Here is a 14,816-nt window from a genome sequence, read left to right as displayed (position 1 = left end):
ATATACATATGTGGTCTTTTGTGAGTGACTTCTTATACTTTATTATGTTTTCAAAGTTTATCCATGTATCAGAACTTTGAGTGCTTGAATAATGCTCCATTGTATGGTGATACTGCATTTTGTTTATTCATTCAGCAGTGGATGGGCATTTGGGTTGTTTTCTGCTTTTTGGCTATTGTGAGTAATGCTGCTATGAACATTCATATGCACTTCTCTGGGTGAACATGTGTTTTCATTTCTCTTGGGTATGTACCTAGGAGTGGAATTGCTTGGTTATATGGTAACTATGTTTAACTTTTTAGGAACTGCTTGGGTAACTTTTAAAAACAATGTTGGTATCTGGGTTTTATTCTGAGCAGCTCTGATTTTAATAGGGTCTGCGTTCATTTTTTAGAAGTTCCCTAAGCGACTGTACTGTGCAACCAGGGATAGTGATAGATGATGATTCACTAATCTTTATTTGATGATGAGAATTTCCTGATGTTTCTGGAGATACTATCACTAAACATTTGGACATGGATAGAACCGCACCTTTAGGTAGTGTGTATGCTGTCAAACCTGGGTTGAGACTTTCTAGTGTTTCATGGAGTAGCGTTTTTTTTCCTGGGCTCCTCCTAACTTGTTTTACCATCCTATTGGTTCTCCCGGCCCCCTGTGCCACCAGAGGATCAGAACATGGAATAGCACAATTATCCAGTAGAGGCATACCTCAGTTTATTGCGCTCCACAGGTGCTGCATATATTTTTGTTTTAAAAATTGAAGGCAAGACCCTCCACCAGCAACAAAGATAATGACTTGGTTTATTGCGATGCTCGCTTTATTGCAATGCTCGCTTTATTATGGTGGTCTGGAGCCAAAACCACACTATCTCCAAGGTATGCCTGTAATTCCTTGTTGCCAAAGCCTGTGAGGAACTCGGAAGTTTTCAGAAATGGAGATTTAAAGCAAAAAGCAAACTGTAGCTGTGCCACTGTATATGTGGGTGGGTACAAATTCCTGGGGGAGCAGGACCAGAGAATAATACATAGGGAGGTAGACAGAATTTTACAGAAGTGGAGAAAGAAAAAAGGGAAAAAGAACAAGAGAGAAAGAGAGACTGTTTAAGAATCATTGCTGGATTTATGAGGAAGCTATTAATCCTGTATTGTGGTAAGTGGATGATTTATAGAAAATCTATTTTAATCTGGTTACAGTCTTTTTTTTTTAATTAAAAAGTGAACCCTTTACTAGTCCTTGTCTATGAAGTATAACCCTCTATTGAAGGTATTTGGTATTATTAGGCAGGTAATTGTAATCTAAAGTATAGTATTCCCATAATTCGATAGGTCTTATGAAATGCTGTCTAGTGTACACTTTTTTGGGGAAAGAAATGCCTGTTAGAAAGAGGGCTTAAAACTGGTCATGAATACTGAGGGACTTTTCAAGGGATAGGAGGGCAAAGAATAGCTGCTGAGCTAGGGTTTAAAGCCAAGAAATTAGCGGAGTAGGAGCGGGACTGATGTATGGAAACTTCCATAGGCAATTAAATAAAATTTTCCTCCATGATTTTAGTTAACCTGAAAGAGAAATATGACTATACCAAATTATTTTTTATGTCCTTATGTTCAAAAGTTCGTCAGCACTCATCTTTTCCATGGACAGATTATATACACAGAATAGCAGGTAACATGGTAGTTCCCTTGTCAGCCAATCCTGGGTGTAGGGGAGTTCACCCTTGTCCACCAGCTGCTTGAGGCCTGACCCTGCCCTCAGCAGCTGTGGAGAATAAAAGTATCAGCTTGGTCAGCTCCTGGCATGAAGGGCACAAGTAGTTGAGCTGCATGGAATTGGGTCTCGAACTAGAGTTCCTTGGCGCTCTAGCTGCCTTGCCCTCTCCTGGGTAGGGGATATAGACTTCCTCTTGCTGGCTGCTCTGGCCTCCCAAATCAGTTGAGGTTCTTAATATAACCAAGCCTGTTCTCCGTAGTAATGAATAAGTGTCTTTCTTGTGCAGAAAAAGGTTGAGAATAATGGGTATTTTTTTAATTAGAAAAAGCAAGGACACAGATTGGAAGTTAAACAAAAATAATAAAACAGAACTAGTAACAAAAACATTACAATACAGAGCTGAAGGGAGCACCTGTGGCTATCTGAAAGGTTGGAATGTTAGGTGAGATTCTGACTCAAAACCAGAGCTTTCGCATCAGATGTGAACAATGTAGGTGATGCCAACGGTAGTCATGCTGTTTTAAAGAAGAGGAAGCTGAGTTGGAGTTTGTTGTATATCTATAATTGAACAGTTAACCATGTAGCATAGAATAGTGGTTAAGAGCACACACTGGGGAGGCCAGATGGCCAGGGTTTGAGTCTTGGCTTTACCATTTTACTAGCTGTGAATTCTCTATATCTTAGTTTCCTGTCTGTAAAATGGGAGTAATATTTCTGTGTACCTCAGAGTGTTATTGGGAGGGTTAATATGTGTCTGGCACATAGTAAACAGTATGTGTTTGCTGCTGTTATCATTACTTACTAGATTTAGGCTTTTGGGAATGAATGAGTAAATCCTTCATAAGATAGTCCCAGCACCAATGGCCTCAGGACTGAGTGAACAGCATCTCTGTGAACATCCTTTTTTTCATGTGAGCATTCTTCCCCCCCTCCCCCCCCCCCCCCGTTTTCTCCCCACCCCCACCGCAAGCCATTGTTTCTCAGTCTAGTTGTAGGACACAGCTCCCTGGCCCATGCTGGTATTATGAGCCTTGCGCTTCCCCTCCCCACCCCCCCAGCTGAGGCATTCTGTCACTGGTTGGCTGCTCACAGCAGCTAACGGTAGTTCTTGCCGGCTGCTCACAATAGCTGCCAGCCACTCACGCTGGCTGCTGGCCACTTACGCTGACCACCGGCCACTCATGGCAGCACATGCTGACCTCTGGCTGCCCAGCTTCAGGGAGAGCCATTGTTCACAATCCTAGCTGTAGAGGGCGCAGCTCACTGGCCCATGTGGGAATCGAACCGGTGACTGGCGTTAGAAGCATGGCTCTCCAACCACCTGAGCCACCGGGCTGACCCTCTGTGAGCATTCTTGATGGAAACTTGCTTCTTGAACATAAATTGTATATTCTGTTTTCAGTGATCGAATCCTTAGCTGAGTAAGTAATTCATGTTACCTGGATTAATTATATTCTGTGGAAAAAAAAAAGACATTCACTTTGCTTTTTTTGGAGTATAAATTTATTTGATGCAGTAGATGAGATACTCTGCACTATTGTGTGAACCTCCTGGTTTTAGTGGTATCTTCCAATGCAGACACTTGGTGACACTATCTTAAATAAAGCCCTTTGATGCTTTCACCAAAACCTTGCAGTTCTCAGCATGTTATCAACAAGTGTTCTGTAACTTTTTACAGTGATCCAATGTGCCCTTGTTTGTTTTTTTTAGGGTATGATATTACATGGTTTTTAGATAACGTTTTTTTATGCCTTAAAGTTAGGGTCATCTTATGATGAATTTGTGGTATTTGCTTATGTAAGCTTTAATACAAGTGCAGGTGGCTGTTAACCATTTTCAGTTCATTCTACTCTGGAATCACTTGAAAAAGCAGCTGTTTCACTGAGGCATTTTATCTTCAAAAAATCCTTGGAAAAAAATAGCAGTTAGTAAAACATTTTCTAAAAATATCCTTACTACAGAGAAAGTCTTTGTAGTTGAATCAAGTTGGTTTTTTCTGCTGGTTTACTTTCCTTATGTTACAAGTAATTTAGGCCATTTTTGCACTTTAATCTAGGAAGCTTTATATGGTATTTTGCTGATACTGTTTTTAAAGAGCTTAAAAATATAATAGCAGTTCTTACCCATCTATCATATCTTTAACTTAGTTGAATGAGGTGAGGTTCAATACGGGTTTTAAAATTTGGTTGGATAGATTGAAGTAACCTGGTGTTTCCTGAAGCTCAAGAACCTGTGATATGTATGTTTGAGTTTCTACTGAATTATTTTTAGAATCTCTTGCTCTTGTCTGTTTCTATTCTAAGAATTCTCTTGGAACCTGTTCCAGGATAGTAGAACTCTTGGGGGTGGAGAGTGATAGAGGGAATGGAAAACAAGTGTAAACTGAATTCCGATGATCTGGCAACTGGGTGCTTATTGCAGAAGCAGTTCTATTTACTACATATAACTCTATTTTCAGAAAAGAGAACATAGAATTTTCCCATATGACAGTATATTAGTTAAAGATGTTGATTGTTATAGTCTAGTCTCCATACCCTATTTATTTTCACAATTCATTGGTGGTAATAATTTTTAAGGGTGTTGATAATTATTTTGCTAACTTAATGCTGTTACTTTTATTTATAAATTCACTGTCTCTGGAAGTTTTATATAAAATTAATATAAGAAAATTTGAACCATACATCCTGTTAACTTGCTATATTTTCTGAGCTCTGCTTTTCCCAGAGGATTTTATTTTTCCAGTACATAACTTACTTATTTTTTAAATAATTTCATTTTTTTTAAAGATTTTTTTTTTTAATTGGGGAAGGGGTACAGGACTTTATTGGGGAACAGTGTGTACTTCCAGGTCTTTTTTCCAAGCCAAGTTGTTGTCCTTTCAGTCTTAGTTGTGGAGGGCGCAGCTCAGCTCCAGGTCCAGTTGCCGTTGCTAGTTGCAGGGGCGCAGCCCACCATCCCTTGTGGGAGTCGAACTGTCAACCTTGTGGTTGAGAGGATGCGCTCCAACCAACTGAGCCATCGGGCAGGCAGCTCAGCTCAAGGTCCCGTGTTCAATTTTAGTTGCAGGGGGCAGAGTCCACCATCCCTTGCGGGACTCGAGGAGTTGAACTGGCAGCCTTGTGGTTGAGAGCCCACTGGCCCATGTGGGAATCAAACCAGCAGCCTTTGGAGTTAGGAGCATGGAGCTCTAACCGCCTGAAACACCAGGCCGGCCCCATAATTTCATTTTTTAATTGCAGTTGACATACAATATTATAAGGTGTGGTCAAACAATACGGTGATTGTTTAAATTTAAAAAATTTATTACAATAAAAGACACATTGCCATTAATCCCCCACTCAAATACTCCGCCTCACTTCGAACACACTTCTCCCATCATTCTTGCCAATTTCTGAAGCAGTTCTGGAAGTCCTCTTTCCTGAGTGTCTTTAGTTTGCTGTCATGGCTGCCTCGATGTCCTGAATCGATTCCAAACGTTTACCTTTTATGGTCATTTTGGCTTTGGGGAAGAGCCAGAAGTTGCACGTTGCCAGATCCAGTGAATAAGGTGGATGAGGATGCACCATAATGTTTTTATTTGATAGAAATTACTGTACCAGAAGCGATGTGTGACATGGAACCTTTCCATTGTGATCAACAAATATGGTGAATGCTGCTGCCAAGTGCCATCCAGTGGAAAGGTAGGAATCTTCAATACGGGAAGTGTGGTAACTGTGTGACAAGTTTCGACTTGTTCGGTGCAGTCATTTGTTTGAGAGAAGGTGTGTTTTAAAGTGTGCCATAAATCCTCCATCATGACAACACTCCGTGTCACACATCACTTCTGGTATACGGCAATTTCTGTCAAAGACATTCCGGTGAGTCCTCATCCACCTTATTCACCGGATCTGGCACCGAGCGACTTCTGGCTCTTCCCCAAAGTCAAAGTGATTCAGGACATGAAGGCAGCCAGGTCAGTGCAACTAAAAACACTCACAAAAGAGGACTTCCATTACTGCTTCAGAAAGTGTCAAGAACAATGGGATAAGTGTGTTCGAAGTGAGGGGGAGTATTTTGAGGGGGATTAATGGCAATGTGTCTTTTACTGTAATAAATTAAAAAATTTAAACATTCACTGTATTTTCTGATCACACCTTGTATATTAGGTACAACATAGTGATTAGACATTTATATAACTTATGAAATGATCACCCTGATAAACCTAGTACCCATCTGACACCCTACTTAGTTATTACAATAATATTGAGTATATTCCTTATGCTTTATTTTACAACCCCGTGACTGATTTGTAACTACCAGTTTGTGCATCTTAATCCTTTCCCCCTTTCTACTCATCCTTCCCAACCCCACTCCAATTTGGCAACCATCAAAATGTTCTCTGTCTGTGAGTTTGTTTCTGTTTTGTTTATTTTGTTCTTTAGGTTCCACATATAAGTGAAATCATATGGCGTTCCAGAGGATTTTAGTAACACTTTTTTTTTTTTTTTTTTACAGTGCTTGCACTGTAAACTCCCAGTTTTATCTCTGGAAATGTTTTGCTAAACATCTTAAGCATTTATTTATTTTTATTTTTATGAACAGAAATTCAGCTATCCTGAAATTTAAGTGTTAATGTGGAGAGTCATATTGACAGAAAATAAGCTAGTCTAAATTTGTTTACCAAACAGGCATGCTTAGAAGCATGTTCTGGGGACATCATTATTATTTTTTTTAAGTTTTTTTTTTTTTTTTACAAGGATTGTATTTGCAATATTTATGCTAATGAAGTTTCATAATAGCATTTTATGACTATATAACCCAGAGCAGTAAACCTTAATTAAAAAAGAAAAATTATTATTCCCAAAAAATAATCCTTAAAATAAGCCATGCATTTTTCATGTTTCACAAAGCAATTCTGGTTCAGCCATGGAACTGGGGCCATTATTTATAGTCTAATGACCTATTCATTATCAACTGTGGTTTTTGAGGATTGATGATTGGAATAGAGTTGTAAAGTCCTAATATTTGTACTGAATCAGTGAATTAGTAAAATTTATTTTTATTTTTTAATTTTTATTTTAGCAGTCAGGTCATCTTTTATTAGGTGTCAGGATACGAAAGAATTCAGGGGTGCTGGGCAAAGGCCATGGTCAGGAATGCAGTGTGTGTCCTCCACACTGAGCCCTCTTCAGTGGTACTTGCGTCGCTGCTCATGCTTGAGTTCCTTGTAGGAACGGCAGTAGTTGAAAAGCACGTAAGCTGCCAGCACCATGGAAACCCCAGCAACACTCTTTCTTCACATTGACGTACTTGTTGTAATACCGGTAATAACCTCTGAAATGCTCCAGCAATACCTTTAGGGGTGAAATCCCGCATCAGTATCCACTTTGGCAGCTCCCCTATTTTGACATCCATGAGTTTCTTGTCCTTCATTGGTACGACTGACGCCATCTTGGAGTCCGGAATTAGTAAAATTTTAATAATTTGAAACATAAAAAGAGTTTATAGTTTTCCTGATTGACAGGTGAGGATTCAGGATCATATCAAAATGTTTGGTTGTAATATCAAGGCTATAAAAAGTATTTTTTTGTAAATCAAAAAACTCAGTCTTAGCATCCATTCAACTTAGCTTAAATTTATTTTCATACATGCAGATTTTCATCACCAGATGGCACTCCTGTAAGAAGAAATTCTCATTTTGTTATACTTGATGTACCTAGTTTATATTCATAAATGGGGACACCGAGGAATAAACAATAGAAAGACGAGTGGGAAAAGGATCATATAATTCAATAAAAAAAAAACTGTTTAGAAATCTGTAAGTACAGTCATACACCACTGAAATGTGTCATTAAATGATTTCATCATTGTGCGCTTACACAACTGAACTAGTATAGCCTAGGCTACAAGCCTGTACAGCACGTTACTGTACTGAATGCTACAGGCAGTTGTAACAGTGGTAAGTATTTGTGTATGTAAACATATCTAAACATAGAAAAGGTACAGTAAAAATATGGTATAAAAGATAGAAAATGGTACACCTGTAGGGGGTGGGCACTTACCAAGAATGGAGCTTGCGGGACCGGCAGTTGCTCTGGGTGAATTAGTGGGTGAGGGATGAGTGAATGTGAAGGCCAAGGACATCACTGTCCACTATTGTCAACTTATAAAGTCGACACTGTACACTTAGGCTACACTACATTTATAAAGCATGAGATTAAACCAAGCACAAAGACAAGATGATGCAATCAAGAGATGTAGTAAACACGATGTATGAGTGCTGCTAGTGTAACAAAACATACTGTTCTACAACAAACTTTTTTCTTATAACTAGGAGTAGGATAACGATAAAAAGTATAGTACAGTAAGTCAGTACCAGTCGTTTATCATTATCAAGTATTATGTACTGTACATAATTGTGTGTGCTGTATTTTTATATGACTGGCAGTGCAGTAGGTTTATTTACACCAGCATCACCACAAACACATGAGTAATGTATTGCGCTATGAAGGCACTAAGTGATAGGAACTTTTCAGCTCGATTGTAATCTTATGGGACCACTGTTGTATACGCGGATGCAGCCCATTGTTGACTAAGACATTGTTACAGGGTGCATGACTGTAAACTAAAAATGATTTTTTAAAAAGTTTTACCGTAGGAACACCACTCATCCAGGCAGGTTTTGATTGGATGCTTAACTTTAGATATTTAGGATACAATTACTAATGAGTACTAATGCTCTCTAGAGTACTAATGCTCAAGGTGATTTTAGAAATAATCAAGCGATCCCTTTACTTCAGAAATGCTAATATGGTTTACATTTGTATGATGCTTCACAGTTTAAAAAATATATTTGTTCATATGTATTTATTCATATATATGAGAAAACTAAACTCAAGAGAAAACTCTAAAAATAATAATGGCAAAACAGTGAACTTTCTTTCGTATAACACAACCAAAACAATTAATTCAAACCAAAAAAATCTCAAAATTGTTACACTCAGAAAAGGATGCAAAGTGTGTACTCATTGACTGAGAGAGAGATTCAAACATAGTCAAAAATTTTAAACTATTTTGAGTGTGTGAGATAATTCTGGTTAGTTGGTTATTTGCTATTATAGTATACGTAAAAGGCAGTTCCATAATATACCTGTGGCCTTTGTCTAACGTTTCAGTTAACAGAGGACCTGTTGAGAAGATAAGTAAATAATATCAGGACAGCTGACACAGAAAAAGCCTGTCAAACCCTTTCAAGCTAAAGTAGGCTTCAGGGACAAATTTTTTTGTGATGCTTGAATTGATACACTGAATTATGTGGTTAGTCTCCTTTATTTTAATTTAAGATACACCACAGGTCCAAAAGAGATCTAGAAATGCTAGTATAGTGTCATTTCATTTACCTGGAATGTATTAAGATTTGTAAATAGGGGAACACTCTTCCACCTCATGTGAATGCTTGCTTTGAGGTCTCCATAACTGATTGTTCTAGAAAACAGAATTCCATTTATTGTTCTTTTTGGAGTCATTGGCTCTGCTATGATTTGGACTCTTAGGTCATTCTTAATTTCTAAAAGTGACCAGCTTCTACAGCATGTCATTTATACACATTCATCAAATGTCTCTTATGTAGGCAGCTACTGAGAAGGGAAAGGAACAAAATAAAATGAGTTTCTGGTCTAGTTTATGATATTAAGGTAGGAAGGCAAGTTAAATACAGAAGAAATAGAGAGTTGATGAGCTAAAATATGGATTGCATGTAAGTACTGTAGACGTCAAAGGAAAGTTAATAAGTAAAACGTATTTGGAAATATAATCCTAGTTATCTGTAGCCCGTTTTGGAATATTTTAAATGGACTTTGATAGAAACCTAAGAATTTGTTAATGTGATCTTTCTCCTATTTGAATTATTTGCCTTTATACTTATATATTGTTATGCCGAAAGTTAAAATGATCTTGAAACTTTACATTTTAGTTTTGCATGTTTGAGTATTTATCAGGGCAGACTGTTCTTTTTTAAGGTAATGTTTTCAAGTATACATTACTTTAAATTTTTTATTAAATATTGAGTATATAGACAGAATACTTAATCTTAGATATTGCTGGTTGTAATACGTATTGTGATTTCAGAGATTTTATAACATAAGTGTTTATAATCAATGGTTTGGTGATTATATATATAAAGAACAAAACAAAGAATACTCATATACTGTCATCTAGTTAAAAAAAATCATTATCTTTGAAGTTCCTCAGGTGCCACTTCCTGATCCCAATCCATTAATTAGGCAAAGTTAACTACTAACCAGAATTTGTTTATCCTTTCCTTGCTTTTGTTTTTGTAGATTTATATACCATATTTCCCCGAAAATAAGACCTATTTGGACAATCAGCTCTAATGTGTCTTTTGGAGCAAAAATGAATATAAGGCCCGGTCTTATTTTACTATATTATTACATTATATTATATTTATTATGTTATATTAGATCTGGTCTTATAGTAAAATAAGACCGGTCTTATATTATTTTTTGCTCCAAAAGACGCATTAGAGCTGATTGTCTGGCTAGGTCTTATTTTCGGGGAAACACGGTTATATATAATGGCATGTAGGTAATTTTTGTACATTGATTTTTTTTTTTTTGGTATCTAGTTTTGCTAAACTTATAATAATTTATCTGAAGATTCTTTAGGGTTTTCTGTGTACAGTGACTAGGGAAGTGATCTTTTAAAAGTATTATTTTCTAATCTTTGAGTGTGTGTCTTTCACTTGCCATAGTGTGCTAGCCAGGACCTCCGATTTAAACAGGAAGCAATTGTGTCAGCAACTCCTGATTTTTGTTATTTTTGCCATCTTTTTATAATTTTATTAAATTTACTGGGGTGACGTTAGTTAATAAGATTATATAGGTTTAAGTGTTTAATTCTGTAATTATATCACTTGTATACTGCATTGTGTGTTCACTCAAAGTCTGGTTTCCTACCGTTACCATATATTTGACCCCTATTCTACCTGCCTACACCCTCCTTTCCATCTGGTAACTGCAGTACTATTTATTGTCTGTGTCTATGAGTTTTCGTTTGTCTTGTTTGTTTGTTTGCTTGCTTTCTGTTTTATGTCCCACATATGATTGAAATCATATAGTATGTTTGTCTTCTAAAAGTAGTACTTTTAACCTTTGATTGATTATTCAGTGTGGTTTTTGCTGTATGTGTATGTAGGTACCCTTTTATCAAAGAAATATCCTTGTTTCCTAAGAATTTTTATTTTGAGTGGATGTTGAATCATCTTGTAAGTGGTAAACAGTGTTAAATTCCAATTTTAATGCCTTTTCTCTGTTGCTTGTATGATCATTTCTCTCAGCGTGAAGTGGCAGTGTGGTCACACTGCTTCTTGCTTTTTCACTAAGCTCCTCATTCCTCTAAATCATACACTTGGAAAACGGGGTCTTTTCAAAAGCTAACCGCTTATGGGAGACTCCATTATTTCTGGTTTCAATCCAGTGTGTTATCATTGGTACCATATTTTGCCAGGTATAATGCGCCCCGTGTATAATACGCACCCACGTTTTGGGCCCAAACTTTCAGGGAAACGGAATTAGTACCACCCATATATAATGCGCATCCTTATTTTTCCCTCACAAATTTGGGCAAAAAAGTGCACATCATACATGGCAAAGTATGCTATTTTGTATTTTTTTGTTGGGAAGTACCTCTTGAAGACCTGGAACTTCTAACCTTTGCCAGGAGCTGTGGATGCAAAAGTGCTGTGGGGATGACAGTAAGAGTGCAAGGCTGAAGGAAATAACAGTTTAGGGTCCCGTTGGCTATTATCTGGGTAGAGATGAGCATAGATACAGAGGTGCGTGCTTGCTTATTATTTATTTACAGATAAATAAATAAATATCACTTTAATAGGCAATGAAGACTTTGAGAAATATGATTAAGAAATTTTCCTTTCCTTGACCAGAAGAATATTAAGGAAATTGTTTCCAAGTGGGTATTCTTGCTTTACTGCTATCCCTTTGTAAAAATGATTTGTTATTAAAGTGGATTGTTAAAACTTTTTACACGTTCCCTATAGTCTGAAATGTTATGACCGTTCTAAATTAAAATTTTCAATTTGCCATACTTGCCTCGCTCCCTTTTTAACTTTTTCTTCAATGTACTATTTTCCAACTCCTCTCTCGCCCTTTGTTTTGAAGCCTGTGTTCTGTAGAGGCAAGGTTCCTTCAAGTTCAAGTGCAGAGGCCTTGAAGTAGCTCTAACAGAGCCACGCCAAAGTCCTAGTAGGTTTATGATTCTGCTTTGGAATATACTGGTTTTATACATAATGGTTTCCCCATTTAGGGCCTTGGCAGCAGAGAGAGAAATCTGCCTATTTATTTATCTATCTGTTTATTTATTTATTTAAAGGAGGGTGCAGTTCACAGTGGCCCATGCCGAGATCGAACCGGCAACTTTGCTGCTACCAGCACCATGCTCTAACCAACTGAGCTAACTGGCCACCCTATGCCTCTTTAAAAAGAGGACCTTGAGAAGGCTGATAATGTGCTTCTAGGCTTTCCTATGGGGGGAGGGGAGGGCATACAGCCTAAAGGAGATGGGTTAGAACAGTTAGGGCAGTGTAGTATGCCTCTTTCCTGGATATCTCATCCATTGAATCATCTTGTAAGTGGTAAACAGTTAAATTCCAATTTTAATTTTAAACGTAGTAGGTTCAACATTAAAAAAAAAAATTGATGTGTAGTGCAATATTTACATTATTGTTTCACGTGCTATATTTAAGTTAGCTGATTCAAGTAGATATTTGTAGGTCACAGAGGGTTAGTCTATATCCAATTTATGCTCTTAAATGTGGTTTGGAGGGAAGGATATATAGGTTTTCCTACTGTGTTTCCCCGAAAATACCACTAGCCAGACAATCAACTCTAATGCATCTTTTGGAGCAAAAGTTAATATAAGACCCGGTCTTACTTTACTATAAGACCGGGTCTTATATAATATTTCACTATATTTTACTATAACATAAGACTGGGTCTTATATAATATGTAATATAATATAATATATAATATATATTGTAATATAATATAATACTGGGTGTTATATTAATTTTTGCTCCAAAAAATGCATTAGAGCTGATTGTTCGGCTAGGTCTTATTTTGGGGGAAACACGGTACTAATTATATTCATCTAAAATAGCAGACCTTTAACATTGTCATTAGCTGATTGGGTTTGTACTATCTCAGCAGGTCTTGATGAGAACCCTTTTCTTTAGAAAGGACATAGGTAGTATGTTGATAAAGTACTAAGACTAAGTATAAGTTTATCGAGGGTCAGAGGGTATGTGTTTTCCCTGATTGATGCATTTGGGAACAGAGCAGTTACCTTTTGTTTGTAGGGGAGTAGAGAACCCATTAAAAAAGCTTGTGAATTCTGAGATTTTGTTTCATGACCAAATGAGCCGTTACATTTTTAATTTTGTCCGATCAGAGATGCCCTTAAGTTTTAAGTATATTTTAGACCTTTACTAAATTCTTAGAGCAGGGCTTTAGCTCTTAGATATCACATTTTGAATTGGATTATTGCCAGATAAAATCTTGGCTGGATGCAGTGTTGTCTTTAGGTTCAAATACCAACTACAAACGGGAAGAAGCAGATAAAACTACATGTAGTGTAACTACATATAGTGGTAAAATAATTACTGGTTAAAATTCTTGGTATTTGAGATTTTTGTTATAATTGCTATAATAGTAAATCTTAGACTTTCAGATTGCATTAGTAAAATTGGCTTAAGAGCTGCCAGAAGCTAAAATCCTAGTGGGTTGTTTTCTTGAGAATTTGTATTCTAGAGAACCTTTGTTTTATCTCATGTTTCTTCCTTATTCTTGTAGTTTATCCTTACCTTTTACTATGATTTGGGAGTTTTGCTTACCATGCCTGCTTTCTTGCAGATTTTCTATTTTGTACATACGTTGTTTTGTATATACTGTATATGATGAGTTCGGTGAGCAGTGACCGTTCCCGAGGTTCTTGGGAAAAAACACAGATTTCAGCAACACAGTCAACACAACTACAGAAACAAGTAGTACAGGTAAGTTTTTGTGGAACTCTTGTTTATCTTGTTTAGAATTACAGAAATTAAGGGAGCACATGTGCCTTAATGTTCTTCTCCTTTATAGGAAACCTCAGGATTTTAAACTTTGTTTTTAAAAACTAGATATAGTATATAATAGGAAATAGGAAATACTGATTCAGGTGCAGTTGGATATTGTTCCTTAACTATTCAATCCTGAACATTTCCTGCTACCGATTAGCATCTAGGCCATCTCCTTTTCTTTATTATTAATCTAGGTCCCTGGAATGTAATTTGAAAATCCAAAGAATATAGAGCAATACTACTCTGAGATAGAGACAGATATATTTGCATTATAAGAAACTTATGATAAGCTGCTTATTCTTTCAAGTGTTGTTCCATGGGTAGAGTCTTTAATCTTAGAATGTCTTTTAATTAACAAGATCCATTTGTATAAAATATTTGATGTTAAAGAGCACCTCCTTCTCAATTTGTTTATATTATTATTTTAAATGAAGTGAGACAATCCAAGTGAAATACTAAACACAGTACCTGGTACAAAATCGAACATTTCTATATAAGTTATTCATTAAATTGGCAAGTCTTTTTTTCAGAGGCGGTATGGCAATAAGTAGATAAACTGTATGCAGTCCATTATAATTTCAGATTGGTGATTTGACTATACTTTGATAGCTAATTACAAGTACTTTTTATAATCATTCACACCCAATTGTCCTGTTGATATTAAGGGACATAAAGAGTGGACTCTACTTAATTCTTTATTACGTTTTAAAATATGTTAGCTTTGTATTTTGCTGCTGTCAATAAACATTCATCTCTGTTATTCAATGCTTGCTTCTAAATACACTTACCCTAATAGGTATATTTATTCATAACTGATTAAGAAAGACTATTGGAAAAATTCGGACTTTTTAGACTAGGCCCTCCCTTTATAAATGAATGCTTAAGAGAATGTTTCATGAATAGCCTCTTATCAAAGAAATACAAGTTAGGAGCAGTCATAGGTGCAATCCTGCTAATAATCAAAGAAATAAATTAAA

The 14,816-nt window shown here is 36.5% G+C and overlaps 1 protein-coding gene and 1 pseudogene across 4 annotated transcripts in view; one reads left to right on the top strand and one right to left on the bottom strand.

Annotated features, from left to right (window-relative positions):
- Nucleotides 1-14,816, top strand: part of UBAP2 (ubiquitin associated protein 2) — a 103,247-nt gene that overhangs the window by 11,168 nt on the left and 77,263 nt on the right. For 3 of the 4 annotated variants that reach the window (XM_033121992.1, XM_033121991.1, XM_033121993.1), the window contains exon 2: nt 13,634-13,773. The exons of the other annotated variant lie outside the window; for it this stretch is intronic. In XM_033121992.1, coding sequence (XP_032977883.1) covers nt 13,675-13,773 — 99 coding nt within the window. In that variant the 5' untranslated portion in view covers nt 13,634-13,674. The remainder of the gene's footprint in view (nt 1-13,633; nt 13,774-14,816) is intronic. 4 annotated transcript variants of the gene reach the window in all.
- LOC117031489 (ATP synthase subunit f, mitochondrial-like) lies at nt 6,812-7,138 on the bottom strand (annotated as a pseudogene).

The sequence above is a fragment of the Rhinolophus ferrumequinum genome, chromosome 12 (assembly GCF_004115265.2).
Source record: "Rhinolophus ferrumequinum isolate MPI-CBG mRhiFer1 chromosome 12, mRhiFer1_v1.p, whole genome shotgun sequence".
NCBI classification, from domain to species: domain Eukaryota; kingdom Metazoa; phylum Chordata; class Mammalia; order Chiroptera; family Rhinolophidae; genus Rhinolophus; species Rhinolophus ferrumequinum.
The sequence above is the reverse complement of the archived record's forward strand: the minus strand, read 5'-3'. Positions and strand labels throughout refer to the sequence as shown.